Genomic DNA, 21,865 nt, shown 5'->3' with positions numbered 1-21,865 from the left:
AAGCCCTTTGTGTGGCAGCAGAACAGAAACTCTTTCAATCTTCCGCCTGAAGTGCAGGAACAAGTGAAGGTGAATTATGGGTGTCAGTAACAATGAGAGACCCTTTGACAAACTGGAGTTCTGCTTTGAGGTTTACAGAATGAGTAGCAACACCTCATGGTTCTCTGTCACTTCTAATTATATTCTTTATTTCCTTGGAATTTAGTGACAATGGATCATGTTTAATTATTTTACACATTCAATTATTTTTGGTGGCTACTTCACTAACCAAACTTTGTCCGAAACAAGAAGTCTCTCTCCGTCCTTTACTGCAATGAAGCAGCGATGAGCTCAGTGAAATTAAACTAGAAAAGGCATGATGAATCAAGCATACCTGCCACAATTTCTTCACCTAGATTAGTGGTTAGTGCAATCACATTACAGCACCTGTGATGGCTGATTGGGGTTCTATTCCAATGGTATACTGCAGTCCTCTACATCCTCAGGAGTTTGCAATGATTCAGCATGACATCTAACACTTTGACAAACTTCTACAGATGTGTGGTGGAGAGTACATTGACTGGTTGCCTAACAGTCTGGTATGGAAACACCAAAGACTTTGTGAGCGGTGAGCACGCTATGTTGGTGCCAGAAGCAACTTTTGCAGGTTGCTCCCCAGCACATCACAAAAAAATCAATGATGCAAATGATACGTTTCACTGTCTACTTTGATGTTCCAATGTATAAGTGATAAATAAATCTAATCTTACCTTGCAAATCTTATAATAGGCTGCCCTCCACTTCCAAAGTCAGAGAGTGAACAAGTTTCCACCAGAACTCTTGATTCTGGTTAACATCAATTTAAAAAAAAAAATGGTGCAAAACATCGCACTAATGTGTTGTGGCAGCCCAAATGATGCGTCTTGTCTACTCCAAGAGCTGAATATATCTAAAATTGCTCCAGTCGGGTGAAAACAAACACCTGCATCCTTCACCTCAGTTTAACTCTTACAATACACAGCTCCTGAAGTGCATATCGAAATTAACTGAAATTTAAAAAGATATACAATGGGCAGTTGAATAGTCTTGTCTATCAACTAACATCACAGTTCCTTCTATTTAGTGATGCCATATTCCACAGTCAAGCCCAAACTCATGCTTATCTGGTGTCTATGCACATCCATTCTACAGTTTGAATTGCTAGAGGTTATCAGAAGTTGAAACTTGACAGCTTTTACCATATTTTCAGTCAACAATTGCAGCACCCCTGTCTGGCACGCCAGTTAAATAATTTTCAATCAAATCCAGCAATTCAGTTTATTATTCTCCCATTCCTAATGGCTCAGTTACAAGTCAGCAATGCATGCATGAACCGAGCCACAGACATTTCAGTTCATATATCACTGTGACCAGGAAGTTTTAATGTTCTTTTTGACTAGAAAATAAAATTTCCCATAGCAGGTTAAAAATTGTGAGTGGCTCTTCAACAGCACGTCGATGTTGACCTGAAGTCAATAAGCTCATTTCAAATGATTCAGTGTATGTAAAGACAGGAAATAAGCTTTTAAGTCAATAATTAATCATCTGAAGTACACTGATTGTAGCAGGCAGCAATTATATAACTGATAATCTTGTTTACTGCTTTACACATCCAGTCTATGGACAATGAAAAATCACATAGAAAAGAAGTTTAAAAAAAACAGATCATTTTACAAGTTAAATTGAAAGATTTGTGAGGTCAGTTTATATTTGCAAATTTACCGCAGAGGAAAACATTTTGTGGAAGAACCTTCAGCTATTTTTCTCTTCCCTTGGAGTTCTGTTCAGCAAAGGACCTTCAGTTTCAATTGGTAATGAACATTTTCAGTTTTCCCAGCAGCAATGGCCTTTTTGGACAACACGCAACTTGAAGCATTGCCGTGTGCTCCACGCACAGCCAAAACTACACAGCTGAGTCAGGACCACCCTGTCCACTGAAGCAAAGGTGCTACTAGTTTTACATAGAACATAGAAACACGGACTGTACAGCTTAGAACAGCTCTTTTAGCCCACAATGACTGCATCAATCATGATGTCAATCTAATTTAATCATATCCAACTATACAAGGTTCGTATTCTCCACCCCCTCTCTGTTCATGTACCTGACTGGCGAACATCTTCTGCAGCATTTTCAAAGCCTTCACATCCTTCCTATAATGTGGTGACCAGATCTTTATACAATATTCCAAAAATGGGCTAAGGAAAGGTTTATAGAGCTGAAACATGATTTCTCAATTGTTACACTTACTGCCCTGACCAATGAAGGCAAGCATACCTTAAACTTTCTTTACCACCCCATACACTTATGTTACCACTTTCAGAGAGCTATGGACTTGCCCCTTGAGATCTCTCTGAAGATCCTACCATTTACTGTATACATTCCTCTTGAATTTGATCTCCCAAATTGCACTGCCCTACATTTGTCCCAAATTAAATTCATCTGCCATTTTGCTGCCCAAATTTCCAAATATTCTCTATCAAGCTTCATCCTTGGATAAATGTCATCACTACTGGCAGAACAGGCTGACAGCAGACACAATCTCACTGACTTTCCACACAGCCTTGAATCTCCCAGACAATATAAATATCTATGTCAGGATGCTGCTTACTGACTATAGCTCAGCACTTAACACCATTATTTCTACAGTCCTGATTGAAAAGCTACAGGACCCGGGCCTCTGTACCTCCCTCTGCAACTGGATCGTCGACTTCCTAGCCAGAAGACCACAATCTGTACAGATTGGAAATAACATCTCCACCTTGCCGACAATCAACACTGGCACACCTCAAGGATGTATGCTTAGCCCACTGCTCTACTCTCTCTACACCCATGACTGCATGGCTAGGCATAGCTCAAATGCCAACATTAAACTTGCCATTGATACAACCATTGTTGACCGAATCTCAGATGGTGACAAGAGGGCATACAGGAGCGAAATATATCAGCTATTTGAGTAGTGTCGCAGCAACAACCTCAAACCTATTGGCAGTAAGACCAAAGAGCTGATTGTGGACTTCAGAAAGGGTAAGACAAGGGAACACACACCAGTCCTCATAGAGGGATCAGAAGTGGAGAGAGTGAGTAATTTCAAGTTCCTGGGTGTCAATATCTCTGAGGACCTAACCTGGTCCCACATATCTAGGCAGCCATAAAGAAGGCAAGACAGCAGTTCTATTTCATTAGGAGTTTGAGCAGGTTTGGTTTGACACCTAAAACATATGCAAATTTTTATAGGTGTTACCATGGAGAGCGTTTTAGCTGGCTGTATCACCGTCTGGTAATGGGTTAGGGGGGTGTGGTCCTGTACAGGATTAAAATAAGCTGCAGAAAATTGTAAAATTAGCTCCATCATAGGCACTAGCCTCCATAGTATCCAAGACATCTTCAAGGAGTGATGCCTCGAAAAGGCAGCATCCATTAAGGAGCTCCACCACCCAGGACATGCTCTCTTCTCATTGTTTCCATCAGTAAAGAGGTACAGAAGCCTAAAGGCACACACTCAGTGATTCAGAAACAGTTCTTCCCCTCTGCCATCTGATTACTGAATGGCCTACAATGTTGTGCCAACAAAGATTTCTATGTTTCTTTTCTACGCAATCTCTTGTATCATTCATAATCTGTGCAGTGCATTCTAGTGGTTTTGCACGGTGATGGTAGATTTCCGAATATAAATTAAGACATCAGTGTTTTGTATGAAGGATGCCCCAAGAAAATAGTCTCTGGAAACCTTTAGAAGGCTTGAAATCAAACTGTAGCCTCTTACCATAAATGGCAGCTATCTCAATGACTGGCCAACTGGCAACAGCATATTCATTCATTGTAAGATATCAAATAGCTTTCTGGGAGAGGACAGCAGAGTCTGTAATCCATTGACATCTCAGATGAATTTCAGCAACCTTAGTAATTCCAGTAATATGCTGGAATCAATTATTGGGTCGATGCAACATGCTCAAAGTCACAGTAGTTATGGATCCTGTATGAACCTCCATGTCCTATTTGTAAGATATGGTGCGCTTGGCGCTGTGCTGATGACATGAGATACCAGGTGGTGGTTGGGATTGCCAGTGTCCACACGGAACTGGATTGGCTCCGAGCTCTAAACAAGGTTAGTGTTGGACTCTGCCATGCTCCTTGTCATTACACTTGGCTTTTGAATAGACTGGACAATGGCTTTGTAATCTTGCCAACAGTCTTCATTTACAGGTTGCCCATTGTTATTTGCATCCAATTCCTCTGGAGCAGAATGTGTGTGCAATCACAGTCTGTAATGAACTTCTTCTCCAGACTGCTGTTCACCCTCATGTTCAATGGTTCACCACATATCAATTTAACTTTAAGGTTAATTTGTGACTCTCAACATCAAACAGGAATACAAATTGGACTGTGACTGCTTGAGAGTCTGTGAGCTGTCGTGCTTAAATCTGGAAATAACTGACATCACCAGAGGAACCTGGAAGTGCATTTTCAGTTCATTGATGTCTTTTAGGAAATTAACTTTCTATCCTGGAGCTTGACAACTCTATAAATTACTTCAGTCACATGGTAGCATGGGTCTTTGTTATCTGCTACCAGAAGTGCCCTCATAAGTCATAATGCTGCACCAAATAGTAAGTCGTTGAGCAATGTGTGACAGACTCATCAGCGATACCTACATCCGTAAAATGGGCTCTTGAAAACTATGTAGAATTAAGTAGAACAGTGCAGCAGAGGGAAAGTATCTGCATTCAAGGAGACAGTATGGAGAAAAGAAAATGTGTTTAGTACTGTCTTATTATTTTATCATTCAGAGAAATTATTTCCTTCCTGCTATATTGATCATACACTCCAACTGCCTGACACAAATATACTCTATCTGCTCATTTCACAGCTTCAGGGAGAAGGATGCAAGCTGCTCAGACCGATCAGTAAGACAACTGTTGTGTCAGCTGCATTAACAAGCAGAGTATCGCACAGAAATCAGCTTCTCTGTCTAAGTGGGAAGAGGCTGACATTCCATCTTACCTCAGCTGTCACATTATTCCCGGCAGATGGCTTTTGCTGTCCCAATTTTCCTCATTTACATGCAAAGAAACGGACTTCCAAGAGAATCAAAACAAAACAAAGTGTTCTCAGGACAAAGACCAACCTTTGCATACAAAAACAGCACTTTGTTTCTGTGGTTCCCACCAGTCCAAAGCTGAAGGCTACGTTGCGTAAAAAAAAAGCAATAAAACCGCCCATCTGGGAAAGGAGCAAACTTCACCGTAAGTTAATGAATAAGTCCATCTACACCAGCTCTTCTGAGGGGATCTTGTTTTGGTATTTTATAACTGGCATATATTATCATACAAAAGGATGCAACCATTTAAAGTTTGCCTTGAAAAGGTATTAGATGATTTAATTTCAGATTAGTATTTCCTGAGTTAACCCTGTAAATGTGTCTCACACACAAGGATAAAAGTACCATAATGTACCAGTGGGCCAGTTAACAGCACTATGTGACAGCAACATTTGTCAAAATGAAGTACTGTAGATGGAGATGGAACCAAAGGGGATAACTTCACTCAATTTTATTTGCCCAATCATTGAAATGTTTCCACAACCAATGGACTCACTTTTAAGGACTCTTCATCTCATGTTCTCGATATTTGTTGCTTGTTTACTAATATTATTTCTTCTTTTTGTATTTGCACAGTTTGTTGTCTTCTGCCTTCAGTTTGAACGTCCTAGTTGGGCAGTCTCTCAGTGATTCTATTATGTGAAGTACGTACTTCAGGGTTTTCTCCAATATCACACATAAACTTCCCCCTAAATATTACATATAAGCATTTAATAACAACCATGCTCAACATTTCTAAGCCCATACTCATGAGAGAACTAACTTATCTTGCACTCTTTATAGGAAACATGGCTGGATTTAACACTGTTCACTGTCAAATCTCCGAGTATGGCTCTCCAATGGCATCCTGAGGTTAATAGTTAGTTGTATGTATCTAGATACATTGGAGCCAAAAATATGATAATGGTTTGGACCCCTTTGCTCACTGACGTACAAGAATAAACACATTCAAAGCTCTCTTTTTGACTGCGGATTAACCAAAGGATAAAAGGGCAGAATTCTAGTCGGAAGTTATGAACAGAGACCAACATTTAGTTTATCACGTCTCTAGTTACTCAGCTATTAGCTGCACCAGATGGGCTTCATGGGATGTACTAGGTGGGGTAGCACTCCTGGTGAGGGGACTTGTTGTTCTGGGGCAGCTCATCTTCCTTTGGTCCCCACAGGAGACTCGGCTCTACTTGTGGCTCCCAGTAGCTGTTAGCATACAACAGCAGCCACACCCCGGTACACCGCTTTGACAGAAGAAGGCATGTCCTGGGAGATGGGGGTGTCCTTAAGGAAGGATGCCCCGTTCTTGAGGCGTCATCTTTTGAAGGCATCCTCGACGCTGGGGAGGCTAGTGCCCATGATGGAGATGGCTGATTTTACAACGTTGTGCAGCTTTGTTTTGAATGTCTATGGAAACGAAGTCAAGTTCATTGCCTTTATCTGGGTGAATTAACCTTTATGGCATCAGTTTCCATTCATATTGTGTGATAAAATATTATGCTAGAACCAATGCTGGGTTACAATAAAGAATGAAAAGCTCTGTGCAATTATCAAGAAGTAACCATTGAACTCCTTCCAAAGTAAACGGACATCAGAATGTTTATCGGTTCCCACTGTATCTCTATTCTAACTATATACTGTATTACATATTAACTTCCAATGCACAGCAGTCAATGTTTGATCAGCAGTGCATTCGAATTTTCATTTCACAAGTGAGTAGGTTACCCCAGATTGTTCCACAGCTCCTGTTCTTAATTACAACTGAGTTTTAACTTGAGATCCAGTGATATCTGGGATGCAGCTGAGAATCTGCAAATTCTGCAGCCAGTTTAAAACAGGTAGAGGAAAACTGTGGAGCATCTATGTCCTCCATATGAGTATGCCATCCAAAATAAGAACTGATCAATGAGATAATTATGTGGTATGAAAAACACCGCAGAAGAAAATCATGTAATTAGATAGAGTGGTTGTGGAGAGGATGTATCCTATAGTGGGAGAGTCTAGGACCAAAGGGCACAGATAGAGTGGTTGTGGAGAGGATGTATCCTATAGTGGGGGAGTCTAGGACCAAAGGGCACAGATAGAGTGGTTGTGGAGAGGATGTATCCTATAGTGGGAGAGTCTAGGACCAAAGGGCACAGATAGAGTGGTTGTGGAGAGGATGTATCCTATAGTGGGAGAGTCTAGGACCAAAGGGCACAGATAGAGTGGTTGTGGAGAGGATGTATCCTATAGTGGGGGAGTCTAGGACCAAAGGGCACAACCTCAGAAAAGAGAGATGTCCATTTAGAACGGAGATGAGGAGGATTCAGTGCCACAGGGGTCTCTGGAGGCCAGGTCACTGAGCATATTTAAGGTGGAGGGACGATGATAGATTCTTGATAAGTCAGGGTGTGAAAGACTATGGGAAGAAGCTAGGAAATGGGTTTGGGTGGGACACACGCAAAATGCTGGAGGAACTCAGCAGGCCAGGCAGCATCTATGGAAAGGAGTACAGACAACAAAACCCTTCCACGGGACTGGAGAAAAAAATTTGAAAGGTGGAGAGAAACACCAGGAGAAAGGTGAAACTTGGAGGGGAGGGATGAAGTAAAGAGCTGGGAAGTTGATTGGTGAAAGAGACAGAAGGCCGTGGAAGAAAGAACAAGGGGAGGAGAGGAGCACCACAGGGAGGCGATGGGCAGGCAAGGTGAGGCGGCACTTCACCTGTGAGCCTGTTGGGATCATATACTGTGTTCGGTGCTCCCAATGTGGCCTCCTGTATATCGGTGAGACCCAACGTAGATTGGGAGACTGCTTCGCTGAGCATCTACGCTCTATCAGCCAGAGAACTGGGATCTCCCACTTAATTCCACTTACAATTCCCATTCCGATCTGCCCATCCACGGTCTTCTCCATTGTCATGATAAAGTCACACTTAGGCTGGAGGAACAAAACCTTATATTCCGCTTGGGTAGCTCCCAACCTGATGGCATGAACATCGATTTCTCAGACTTCCAGTAATGCCTCCCCCTCTCCCTCACCATTTCCCATCCCCTTGTCCTTTTCTCACCTTATCACCTTGCCCACCCAGCATCTCCCTCTGCTGCTCCTTCCCCTCAACCCTACCAACCCCCACCCACCCGCCCTTTTTACTTTCTTCCACGGACTTCTGTCTCTTTCACCAATCAACTTCCCAGCTCTTTGCTTCATCCCTCCCCCTCCAAGTTTCACCTATCACCTGGTGTTTCTCTCCCCTTCCCCCCAACTTTCAAATCTACTCCTCAGCTTTTTTTCTCCAGTCCTGCCAAAGGGTTTCAGTCCAAGACATTGACTGTGCTTTTTTTCCATAGGTGCTGTCTGTCCTGCTGAGTTCCTCCAGCATTTTGTGTGTGTTGCTCGGATTTCCAGCATCTGCGGATTTTCCCTTGTTTGGGGTTGAGAAGGAAATGGATCAGCCATGATCAAACGGTGGAGCAGGCTCAATGAGCTGAGTGGCCTGGATCTGCTCCAAAGTGTGTCATATTGTTAACATCGCCTGAATAGGAATCATTATCCTTCCGGGGGGGCAAGTTTTATATTCCATTCACTCCTCAGACATGACCACTACCTCACCGGGAAGTGATGGAAGGCACCAGCTGAGATCCAAAAGGCAAAAGGAGCCTAGCTGAGCCCACAGCAAGTATTGAAAGAACAAGAATAAGGAAAAAAAAATCTTTACCTTTATTCTGACTTATCAATGTATAGCAGCTATCTGCATATGATAGCAATGAAAGGAGTGAGCACAATACCGTCCCAGTGGAGACAAAAGTTATCTTCACAGGGGAGCATGGTCAATTATGCTGTGCAGACTACAATGGACGAAATTGGATAGAATTCAGAATAGATCAAACAGCTCAAAAATGAGACTTTAACACCAGCAGAATTGTATGCACCACTATCTGTAATCTTAGACCCTGCATGTCCCTTAATCTACTGTAATCAATGAGTCAACAGACTATTCTTTGTTTAGCACCAAACGTGGAAGAGTACACAGGAACAGCAGCAGTCAGACCTCTAGAGGAGCAAAACTGGCACAGCTATAATTAGTACCCGCATCATGTATAATAATGGAAGAATGCTACAGACAGCTGTAGACATTAAACCATTGATCATATTAAAGCACCAGTGCTCTGCATTTCCTAGTCATTTAAGATAGCTAGACTGCCATTCCAAATGATATCAGGATGAATATGTAAATATTGCGAACATGTTCATTACAATAGTGAGAAGTACCACAAGATATCTTTGCCTCTAGCCAATAGATTTAACATAGCCGCAAGCACTGGTGTCTGACAAGCTGAAAAATGAACTGGGCGCAGAACAAACCCAAACCCATCATCATCACCTGTCAACTTGCTCTCAAACGTCAACAGTGGTGCTAACATAATCATCATACCTGCTCCCTGATGACCAATTTGGACTCGTCCAGGATCAGTCCGTTCCGGACCTTACTACAGGTTTGATCTACATAAGAACACAAAAGAGCTGAATGCCAAATGTGATGCGAGAGCTGGCCCTCTTGACTTGAGGCAACATTGCACTCAGTTTTGGTAATTGGGAATCAAGAGGAAAAACCTATCAAGAGCTTTCTTTGTACGAAGGAAAATATTTGCTCACTTTCACCATAACTTTGGACATTATTTTAGCTGACAGACTCATATTCCATCCTGTTAACAGGTGAACCTTTACCAAAATACTGTTGCTGCACAATCATTGCGTCAACAAGCAATTTATGCTGTTAATAATAAATGCTATTAGTTTAAATATGTTATTCCATTTACTACCATTCTATACTATAGTTAGAGAATGTATACAGTATACTGAGATCCTTATACTTCACAGATATCCATGAAAAACAGAAGAACCCCAAAAGAATGAATGACAGAAAAAACATTAGAACCCCAAAGCCCCTTCTTCCCCCTCCCCCACATAAGCCAGCAGCAAAGCATCAACCTTCCCCCTCCCTCCTCCATTTTCAGCAGGATGTGTCAGTGCCCACCACCCACCAAGCAGCAGAAAAGCCCCCAAAGGGAAAACATGGTATTGGAAAATAGCATGGCACAAAAACATTTCCAGCACCAAGCAAAACAAAAATATAAAATTGTTCAAAGACGAAACGAAACAGTGCACTGATATGGATTCAACAGGACCAGATAACAATTGTAGTCATTAATTAGGTATTTCCTACCCCACTAAGCAAAAATCCATGTATAAAACATAGTCTTGAACGGTTTGCTCTCACCTGCGAAAACTTGAGTTGTTTCTTAGAGTGCTCATACTGTTTGGAATTAAATACAAGATCCCTGGATTGATTTCTAGACAGGGAGCTTGTTACGTGAAACTAAGCCTTTCCTCAGTCCATTGTTGAAGATACGCTACAAGCTAATTTTGATATCTCTGACAATCGCTTGCATGACTCACTTTGCTTACAAACCTCGCAAGATGCAATGTTAATAACCAACAACGTATTTTTTTAAACCAGATGCCTTTTTATCCCTTCTGGGCATGTCATTGACTCTATTTTCAGCTGCAGTATCATCTCTCAAGAGCTAGCAACAAAACATCTCTGAAAAATGAGACACCTTATCTCCTCAGGCTAAGGATTTCTATTATTACATATTCTATTGAATTTTTTATTTCTTTCACAGCTGTATAAAAATTCAATAGAATCATTGAAATCTTCAATATTTCTCCCATTCTTACACTTCCAAAGATGGTGAAAATTCACAACTAGCAGTAATGCTGCTGAATGTTGAGTTGACAAACTTCACAACTTTATCCCAAACTGTTAGCTATATCCCATCCAAAGTTCTGAATGATGAAGGAGAAAAATCATAAGTAAAATATTTTTTTAAATAATGCAAAATGCTATAAGTATTCAACAAGTCAGATGGTATCAGTTGTAAATGTTTCTGATCAAGAACTGTGTCAGAACTGGATAAGTGCTAACATTGAATATGGATGGATGGATTGTGAAAACAAGGAGGACCTCATGCTAGATCGACCTCGAAGGAGTGCGCCATGAAGCAAAAATTCCAGAAAGAGAGGAAGTGTGTTTGAGAGCCCTGTCAACTTTGGTAATGGGAAAGCCATGGAAAAGTAAAAGGTTAGGCATCTCCAAGGCACTGATAATAGTATCTTTGTAAGCAAATCAAATGTGACAGGTATTTAGAACCTGGAATGTAGTCCTTACGGGAAGCCAAGTGGGAGAAGGTGGAGTAGTCAGTAGGCTTTTAATGGACAAACATGAGAAAATCTGCAGATGCTGGAAATTCAAGCAACACACACAAAATGCTGGTGGAACGCAGCAGGCCAGGCAGCATCTATAGGGAGAAGCACTGTAGACGTTTCGTCAGGACTAACTGAAAGGAAAGACAGTAAGAGATTTGAAAGTAGGAGGGGGAGGGGGAAATGTGAAATGATAGGACAAGACCGGTGCGGGTGGGATGAAGCTGAGAGCTGGAAAGGTGATTGGCAAAAGGGATACAGAGCTGGAGAAGGGAAAGGATCATGGGACAGGAGGCCTAGGGAGAAAGAAAGGGGGAGGGGAGCACCAGAGGGAGATGGAGAACAGGCAGAGTGAGGGGCAGAGAGAGAGAAAAAAGAGGAGGAGGGAAAAAACTATATCAGGGATGGGGTAAGAAGGGGAGGAGCGGCATTAATGGAAGTTAGAGAAGTCAATGTTCATGCCATCAGGTTGGAGGCTACCCAGCCGGTATATAAGGTGTTGTTCCTCCAACCTGAGTGTGGCTTCATCTTGACAGTAGAGGAGGCCATGGATAGACATATCAGAATGGGAATGGGATGTGGAATTAAAATGTGTGGCCACTGGGAGATCCTGCTTTCTCTGGCAGACAGAGTGTAGGTGGTCAGTGAAACAGTCCGTAGATGCTGCCTGGCCTGCTGTGTTCCACCAACATTTTGTGTAGGATTTTAATGGATATTGATCACCAAACTATCCCCAGAGAAGATTGGAATGTCAAGAAAGAGAAGGAAGAGTCCACAAACACGAGAGAATCTGCAGATGATGAAAATCCAAGCAATATACACTAAATGCTAGAGGAACTCAGCAGGCCAGGCAGCATCTATAGAAAAAAGTAAACAGTCGACGTTTGGACCGAGACCCCTCATCAGAACCAAGTCCACAACATCTACAATAATGTCTTCCTTTGCCCTTAGATTTGCTTTCTATCACCTTCACTAGGATTCCATTATCAGACGCATCTTCCCGCCCCTCCCCTTTCAGCTTTCAGAAAAGAGTTAAATCTTCTATTTCTCTCCAAATCTTTTTCATACTATTTTTTGATGCAACATTTGTCCTGCTCCTTTGTTAGTTTCTATAATCTTGGGGCCCTAATAGATCTATCAGGTTAAAAAGCAATTCACTTGCTTTTTTTCCAATGTAGTGATTAACTTTCAGTACTCATGATCTGATCTCCCTTGCACCGAAGAACCCAAATTCGGATGATTGAGAACACCTCTATTCAGCCCACTTTTAGTGATCCTTAACCTCCAATTTCATATCACTTTTAATCTCTATCCAACTCCCACTCTGACTTTTTCACCTTTGGTCCCTGACATCATTCCAAATTTGTCCAATCTAAGCACAAGAAACAGATGCTTGCCTTTTGTCTAGGGACATTGCAGCCCTTGGTCCCAACATTACACTCAGTGATTTCTGGTAACCAGCCATTCCTGTCTGTGTTGGGGTGGCCACCAACTAACGTAATTTTCCTCTTTCCACAGATGCTGCTTGATCTGCTGGGTATACTTACAATATACTCCCTCATTTCAGGTTTACAGCAACCTATCAATTCCACACATATTTTTCTTTCTAATTGTTGGAAGCAAAGTGTGTTGTCACCAGGGTAACACGGGTCCCCAGCCTGTAACAGACACTTTGTCCTCTATCCACTCTGCACTTACTGTTCACTTCTGCAGCTCTCAGGAAGAGTGATTGGAAGCAAACCATTTCTCATTCCACTGATGCTGCCTCATTGCTTATTTCCAGCATTTATACTTTTGTTTCAGATTTCTCTCATTTTTTTGCATTTGTTTCCTCCTTTTTTAATCATCAAATTATCAGCATCAAATTATCAGGTATCTGTGCTCTGATTGGTCTGGAAGGTAAGGTGCATCAGGTTACCACTGTGGCAACGGGTGATGTAATGAAACGTCAAAGTGTCTGGCCATTCATGTCATGTTCTGGTGAACTCTTTCACCTAAATCACTCACTTTCTTTTCCTTTCCACAGTTGTTGACTGACCTGCTGAGAGTTTCCAGCATTTTCCATTTCTTTTTGTTTCATATTTTGAATGCCTGCAATATTTTAAGCAGATAATTTTCATGCATTTCAACAATCTTTTAGGCAGCCTAGATAATTGACCTGATCAAGCCTCACAGGACATATTTTATTTGGAAGTGTGGACAAAGGATGTGTCCCTTCTGGAAGTGGACAGTGAAGAATTCTGCACTGAAGTTTACTGGAGTCTTTAGCACACAATTACAAATAAAACCTTTACCACGTACAAATTAACTATGCTGCCTGACCTGCTGAGTTCTTCCAGCGTTGTGTACATATTCTTCGATCCACAGCATCTGCAGTTGTATTTTTGTGTTCAAATTAACTTGGCAACTTGTGTGTAACTCCCTCTGCTGGTGAACAATATACATTACAGATACAACTGCATTGCAATGGATAATGAGAAAACTCAGCCCTTGTACACCTCACTTGGAAGCAAAATATGGTGACAGATTCGGAAGTTATTTATTTAAGTCAAAGAACAACTCAATGGAAATAAGGCATTCTATATTTTGCATCCGCATGCCCAGATTCTGGTGACCATTTTCTAGGGTTCATTTTCTGTTTGTATTGATGGAAATGTTCCAGTTTTGTAAGCACCACAGATTGGGAGGTCCCCTATAAAGGATTTGGTCAGAATGGGAAGGCTTCTGAGGAAACAAAAAGGCCTCACACTCACACAGGCGAGTATGTAACAGAGAGGAGGCAACCATTTATGTATGACGTTCTGCCTAATGTAGTTCCATTTCAGGGCTTGGGTGCAATGAGACAAACACACCTCAGACCCAACATGCTCTTGCAAGTTCACAGCCAGCAGCTGCTTCGCAGAATCTGATAACAAATTATAGAATAATTACGGCAAAGAAGCGGCCCACTCAGCCCAGGGAGTCCATGTCTGCTCTCTGCAGTCCCATTGCACTACTCCTTTTGACAATGGTGCAAACTATTTCCCCTTGTGGGCCGATCAAATTCTCCTGTGAAAACTCTGACAAGTTGTATGTTACAGGCCACGATCACTCTATATAAACTGGTTCTTCCTGACGTTCCTCCAGATATTTTCAGTATCTTTTGCCCATCAGTTTGAATCTATGCTTTTTATCATTAGGCTAAGGCTAAAAGAACAGACACTTCATCAAAGGAGTGGCAAGATTCACTTGAATTAGCTATAATTTATTAAATATGATGATACAATTATCATAAAATGCTGACACGGCATTTAGAATGAGAAGGGAGCAGCCGTCATTGAATTGTGATAAGTGACCACCTTTTGAGATAAACGGTTCAGAGAAGTACAGTATCCATACGTGATGCCATACTTGTCATTGGAACAGGAATGGGGAAACTGGAAGGAAGAGTGAGTACATTGTAAGTAATCAAGGGAAGATATCAGAACAATTCTGCCTATATAATACAGTGCAACAGCCCTCCCTGGATGGATACCCGCCACCCCACCCTTACCGGCCTGAATTATCCGCTTGAATTGCTAGCAATTCAATGCTAAGAATTAAGTTACATGTTAAGTAAAATTAAGTCATCATTGACACTAAAATTTCATTTTTTAGTATCAAGCCCAACCTAAGAAATCTCAGCCTTGTTACTAAATTTGTTTACAAGTTTTAATTCTAATAGATTATGCTTAAGCCCTAGTGATTAGAGAGATGCTGGCTGTGCTTCAACCTGTAATTCAATTTATGGGAATGTTGCTAAGAGACAAGATGGCACTTGAAAGTAATTTTTCCCCCTTATTAACATTTAAGTAATAACTTATTTCATTTAACTTCTAACTTAAAAAGTAAAAAAATATGACTAGTCAGACTACCTGAAAAATAATAGATAATAATAGACCAAGAACAACCTGAAAGTATTACTTAAAAGAAACTGGAGAGAAGAACATAAAATATTCAATGCACTGTCTCGTCTGACATTGACAGACAGTAAACTATTTAGCAACAATAATGGTCTGAGAAAAAGGACAAGCCTTTAGAATGCAGTTCAGGAAAGGATCAATGCACAGGCAGAAATGTCAGAAGCACAGGATGCTACAATGATTAAAACTTATGATTTATGAACAAATATAAATTTATACGGATGTTTGTTGAAAATGGAAGGAGCTTGGTTTCCTATATCTATTATTATTTTTCTTCCTGTCTCTGGTTCTGCCTGTGGTAGCAGAACATTTTTGAAGGCTTTTGCTTTTCAAACTCAGCTTCAAAGCAAAACAGCAAATGGGTGTGTACTTTTCCCCAAACACTTCGATTTATGATACTGTATTGAGAAACATGACCCCACACCCCTAACCATCTACTAAAGTTAGTTGAGTATTTAGTTCAGCCATTTAGGAGAATATCAGACTTTATTAAAAAGGTTTAATTCATATTGAACTTAATTAAATGGTGGGCGAGTGAGCAATGCAGTATTATAAATGACACGAAGTTCATTAGTACACAATGACTTTCAACACACTGGTACAGGGCAGAAGCACTAGCTAAGTGATGATTGGTGTACGACACCATAATAAAGTCAAATCCAGTCTCATCTTGGTAATTTGAGAATGTACACTAAAATAATTAAATAAATCGGAATTTTATAGAAGTCTCATCCATTAATGGTAATCACAAAACAACAGGATATTTAAAAACACCATTTGGCTCACAAGTGCTGGTTAAGAAAGTAAATCTGCGATTTTTCCTCAAAGGTAACTCCAAAAGCAACAACCCATTTACTCGGTTCAGAGTTAATTACAAATGGAGAATAAACGATGTAATGGCCTGCAACATTTTGCATCCTGTACATGAAAAGAAGTTTATTGTAAGACTTGCTTGCAGGAGATTGTTGAATCGTTCCATCGGAAGTGTGGCACAGTAGTAAATAATGCTGCCACCTCTCGGGTTCAATCTTGACCTCCAGCGTCGAATGTTTGTCATTTGTACATTCTCCTTGTGACAATGCAGGTTTCCCCAGAGTGTTCTCTTTCTCTCCTGCATTCCAGAGACATGTGGGCTCGTAGCTAAATTGGCCACTATAAACTGCCCTCAAATGTGTAAGTGAGTGGTAGAATGAGGGAAGTTGGTGGCAATATGTGGGGAATGAAACATGATTAATATAGGATTAACGTCAGTGTGTAGCTCAGACCCTCGGAGCCCAGGGGGCTAACTCCCTGCTGTGTAACCCTATGATTCTACCAGTGACAAATAAATATTATACAGTATAAACCCCCCCTTCTTCTCCACTGCACAATTAATACACAATTAGGGAAAGTGAATGAGAGTGTGCATTTTAGAAATGCTTTGAAACTTGCTGGTTTTTGTACAACAATGAAGTGTTCAAATTTCTGATTTCAAAACAGCAAAATAAAATCAGTACATTAAAAACAATTCAAACATCCGACACAAAATGTGTGGAGAAGAATAAACATTTAACCTTTTAGGATGATACTCTTCATCAGACCCAGCATCTGTCTTGTGTTCAAACTATCTAAATGACCAGAACCATCAACAAGTTGTTGCAGACATGAATTTTAACATTTTATTACACAATCTACCATATAAATTTCAATGATTCTGAGAAAATACAGTGCGCTTTTATAAATGCTCTGAAGGGCCCTATGTTATATTTTTTCTAAGATTCTACATGCATTCTACATTGACATAGATATAAAATATTTGTAAAACAAATTAAATTATATTGACTGTGTTAAAATATTTTTCTGTCCAGTCCTCTGTTCACCATCTTCGCACTATTGTCCGAAGATATATTCGTTTGTTGAGAAGGAACTTTTTTTAGGTTCTCACTCAGAACTGAAGGTGCAGTGAGATGCCAGAGAAAGGTTTATTATCAAAGTTCATATATGTCACCATATACAGCCCTGAGATTCATCTTCTTGCAGGCATACACAGTAAATACAAAGAAACAAAAAACAAGCAAAATAATAATAAATAAATAAATAAGCAATAACTATCAATAACATGACATGAAGAGTCCTTGAAAGTGAGTCCACATATGGGAAAAGTTCAGTGTTTGGAGCAGAATTTCTGACAGCGATCTGCTTAGCCTATAAGAGTACAGATATTTAATATGTCTCAGGCATGCATATTGTATTACTGTCTGAAGAGGGCAGATTCACAATGTAATAACTACATCGTAAATGCCATCCAAGTCTAAAGTCATTTCTTCATTTGATAATGAAGCAGAGTGAAGCTCCATGAAAAGAGAATCAGAATTCGCCCTTTGACTCAGATCAACATCTCATCCTATTTCAGACTGTCCAAGTAAACCATCCTTCCCCCACACCACAAATTACATTGTAGAAGTCAGTATTTTATCAAAAATTGTGACCAAGACCATACCTTTTGCTTATACTAAACTTGCACATTTTCATAGGCTTCCCCTTGCAGTGTAGCCAACATTGAATTCCCTTCCACTAAGCTTTCATCATACAGATAGTATACACTCAAGCAAGTGGCTCTACTTTGCACTTAAGGCAAATACTGAATTGGTTTGCAAATTACATAATGTTTCAAGGTTCAACCCAAAGCAATAAATGGTTTTGGTTAAAGAAGTACCTCTGGCTCATTAAAAAAAATTACTGTAAACAACTTTGTTATTTTATGTAGCAATATACAACATATTAAAAACCATATTTTGCAGTTTGGGAAAGCTGAGGTTCTAAAATATAGAAACATAGAAAACCTACAGCACAATACAGGCCCTTCAGCCCACAAAGTTGTGCCTACCTTAGAAACTACTAGGCTTACCCATAGTCTTCTATTTTTCTAAGCTCCATGTACCTATCCAAAAGTCTCTTAAAAGACCCTATCGTATCCGCCTCCACCACTGTTGCCGGCAGCCCATTCCACGCACTTCAAAAGTAAATTAAGAAATTGAAGATCACCACTCCAACCATACTCAAAGCCCATATTTTTTCCAGTCACTAACTTTGTCACATCAGCTCGTCCTTCTGAGACAATGATCGCTTACTGTGTATCCTCCTTTTAAAAGTAAAGCATTCCTGCATGGAAAACCATGGTATTTTTAAATCATAAAACTTGTCTTTCTGAATGAATTAATATCTGTTCCATTAAATCTCTCTTATGGAAAAATGTTGTATCCATATTCATCCCAAGATATACTACGAAGATGACTAAAATAGATTAATATTAGTAGAGATCACAAATACCAATTGTACAAGAGATTTGTTCTGCATCTTATTCCCAGAGGATCATAACCACATAGTTTGATGTTCCCACCACCACATCAAATTTCATAGAGTGAAATGTTTTCAAATATAATCTGGAGTTCCAAGGGGACTAAAATACTTGGAGAAACTTTCTTATCTCCTCAAGCAATCCACACATAACGTGATAGTTATAAAAGTTCAACAAAGAGCTGCTGGATTTTGATAATGTTCAGAATAAACTATACCAACTTACCACAAGTATAGATAACATTGAGGAATTTGCGGATGCCTGGATAACAGGGATCACCAAATTCATAGGAACTGGCATATACACTGCAACTTCTCTTCCTGTGGCATCGTTTAGTCATAATCTGTAAAGCTAAGGTTGACTGGCAGTCTGGAAAAAACACAATAAATAAGACATAATTAGAGGTTCACATAATTGCACTAGGTTTAATTACTTCAGCAATTTCCTTTAAAGGTTATATGCATTTTCATTCCACATTTACATTTACTTTGGTCTTTCATGAATAATAAAACATAAATTAAAATAATCATTTAACTCTATATTTTTTAATTGATTAAACTTGGAAATCAGTGTGACAAAAACACCTCCATGTCTTCATCAATTAATCACGTCTTTTGATAACTGCCAGAAGAATTTCACCAATAGTAAATAGTGTGGTGGTTATGTGTTGGTGGCTATGCGGGTAGTTATGTGTTGGTGGTTATGTGGAGTGATTACGTGGGGCGGTTATGTTGGCATGTCGACAAATATGCTCAAAAACTTCTATAGTTGTACCGTGGAGAGCTTTCTGACAGGTTGCATCACTGTCTGGTATGGAGGGGCTACTGCACAGGACCGAAAGAAGCTGCAGAAGGTTGTAAATCTAGTCAGTTCCATCTTGGGTACTAGCCTACAAAGTACCCAGGACATCTTTAGGGAGTGGTGTCTCAGAAAGGCAGCGTCCATTATTAAAGACCTTCAGCACTCAGAGCATGCCCTTTTCTCACTGTTACCATCAGGTAGGAGGTACAGAAGCCTGAAGGCACACACTCAGAGATTCAGGAACAGCTTCTTCTCTGTCATCTGATTCCTAAATGGACATTGAATCTACCTCACGTTTTTTTAATATACAGTATTTCTGTTTTTGCATATTTTTTAATCTATTCAATATGCATAATTGACTTACCTGTTTATCTATTTTTAATTTTTTTTATTACTATTATAATTTTCTCTGTTAGATTATGTACTGATTGAACTGCTGCTGCTAAGTTAACAAATTTCACATGCCGGTGCAAATAAACCTATTCTCATTCTGATTATGTGCGGTGGTTATGCATTGGTAGTTATGTGGGATTGTTATGCGTTGGTTACGTGTTGGTGGTTATGTGTTGGTGGTTACGAGTTGGTGGTTACGTGTCGGTGGTTATGTTGGGTAGTTATGTGTGGTAGTTAGGTTGGGTAATTATGTGCTGGTAGTTATGTGTTGGTAGTTAAGTGTGGTGCTACCAACACTTAGTGATTTTGAAGCTATCAAATTGTTACTTAGCATTCAGTAGTCCAAAATAACTTTCACTTCCAGCTGCCTACCAACAGGTTGAAAAAGCACAAAGTTTGCAAGGATGTTCCTGGATTTGGAGGACCAGAGCTACATGATGAGATTGAATAGGTTAGCACTTTATTCCTCAGAATGTAGAAAATAGGGATTTGATAGCGGTATACAAAGTTATGAGGGGTATAGGTAGAGTAAATTCAAGAGGCTTTTTTCACTGAGGTCCTGTGGGACTGCAAGCAGAGGTCATGGGTTAAGGGTGAAAAATGAAAAGTTTAAGGGGAACTTGAGGGGAAATTTCTTCACTCAGAACATCGTGAGATTATGGAACGAGCTGCCAGTGCAAGTGTGTGTATGTGAGTTTGATTACAATGTTTAAGAGAAGTTTGGATAGATGCATGGATGATAGGGGTATAGAGGACTTTGGTCCCAGTGCAGGTCAATAGGAATAGGCAGTTTAAATGGCACAGCATGGACTGGATGGGCCAAAAGGCCTGTTTCCATGCTGTACTTCTCTGTGACTCTATAAATCTCTACTGATACATCAGGTTTAACTCATTCAAATTACATCAACTCTGACGATGTGACAGCGCCTCTGATCTGATCTGAAAATGAAATGAACAATGTTTTCCACTGTACCCACCACAATTACCAGCTGGATAAACTAGCACACAAAGCCATGCAATACTATGCCAATTAAAATTACATTCAGTGCAAATCAGTATAGGCTTGTACACCAGCAACAGGCAACATCTAAATCTCTTCTCCAGTGGATACATGAGGAATGAATTTGCCATCTCCAATCGAATATAGTGAAATTCCCCGCCACAGATCTACTCCAGCAGTGTCTGGGTGTAAAGTCAGTTTACTGTACTTCTGGCAGCAGTGCAGATATGTGTAGCCTCACCTGGTGATCTCTAATTTTAATAGCCTTTAATTTGTCCAAGAATATTAATAAATCCAAGCATCTGTTACATTGCCGAAATGGTAAAACAGAAATTAAAAGTATAATTCATTCGGAAGACAGGTAAAAAGTGAATCCACTTCCATCTGCTATCAATCTAATGCAAACATCCAATCAAACAATCTCAGCCTTTGTACATCACTTTCTTTCACCAGAATAGTTGCAGTCTTTGAGACAACTATGATTCTTGCTGTAGGTTATTAACATCCTACTAAATTACCAGATTCCCCAGCTGGTAATTCTCAAGCTCCTCAACTTCATATGCTATGAATCTGCCCACAATTAAGAGGATGACCCTGGAATTTAAGACCAGAGTTGGACAGTAAGGGTGTGGAGATGCACTTTTGGCACCATCGAACTACAGACAGACCCGAATACACCCAAATGGAATATCTGCATTAATATTACAGCAGATCTCAACTCTAAGGTCAGTAACTTTTGAAAACCAGAAAACCACTCAAGTCTTTCAACAAAGTCCCTTGGCAGGTTAGCAAGGTATGAACAAAGTTCAGTAATAAAATGGGAATTACCTTCTTTGACCTAGTAGCTATTTTTACTTATAAAATAAACCCTGATATTAGTGGGGAAAATGGAAACAGCTGGGGAAGTGGAGACTCCACTGCTCAGAATGGCAGAGAATTATTTTAGCAAACTTTAAACTCTGTGTCCTCTCTGATCACAGAGCAGGGGCTGATAATAGAGGGAAGTGTAGACAGCTGGGGACCAAAGGGGAGCACT

General features: G+C 40.2%; 1 protein-coding gene across 5 annotated transcripts in view; it reads right to left on the bottom strand.

Annotated features, from left to right (window-relative positions):
* The window catches only part of LOC140733639 (protein eva-1 homolog A-like), a 300,828-nt gene that overhangs the window by 87,107 nt on the left and 191,856 nt on the right, over positions 1-21,865 (bottom strand). For 3 of the 5 annotated variants that reach the window (XM_073057244.1, XM_073057246.1, XM_073057245.1), the window contains one exon: positions 18,861-19,004. In XM_073057244.1, coding sequence (XP_072913345.1) covers positions 18,861-19,004 — 144 coding nt within the window. The other 2 variants (XM_073057249.1, XM_073057248.1) reach the window with 2 other exon arrangements.

Source organism: Hemitrygon akajei, chromosome 9 (assembly GCF_048418815.1).
Source record: "Hemitrygon akajei chromosome 9, sHemAka1.3, whole genome shotgun sequence".
NCBI classification, from domain to species: domain Eukaryota; kingdom Metazoa; phylum Chordata; class Chondrichthyes; order Myliobatiformes; family Dasyatidae; genus Hemitrygon; species Hemitrygon akajei.
This window is presented reverse-complemented; position numbering and strand designations above follow the sequence as displayed.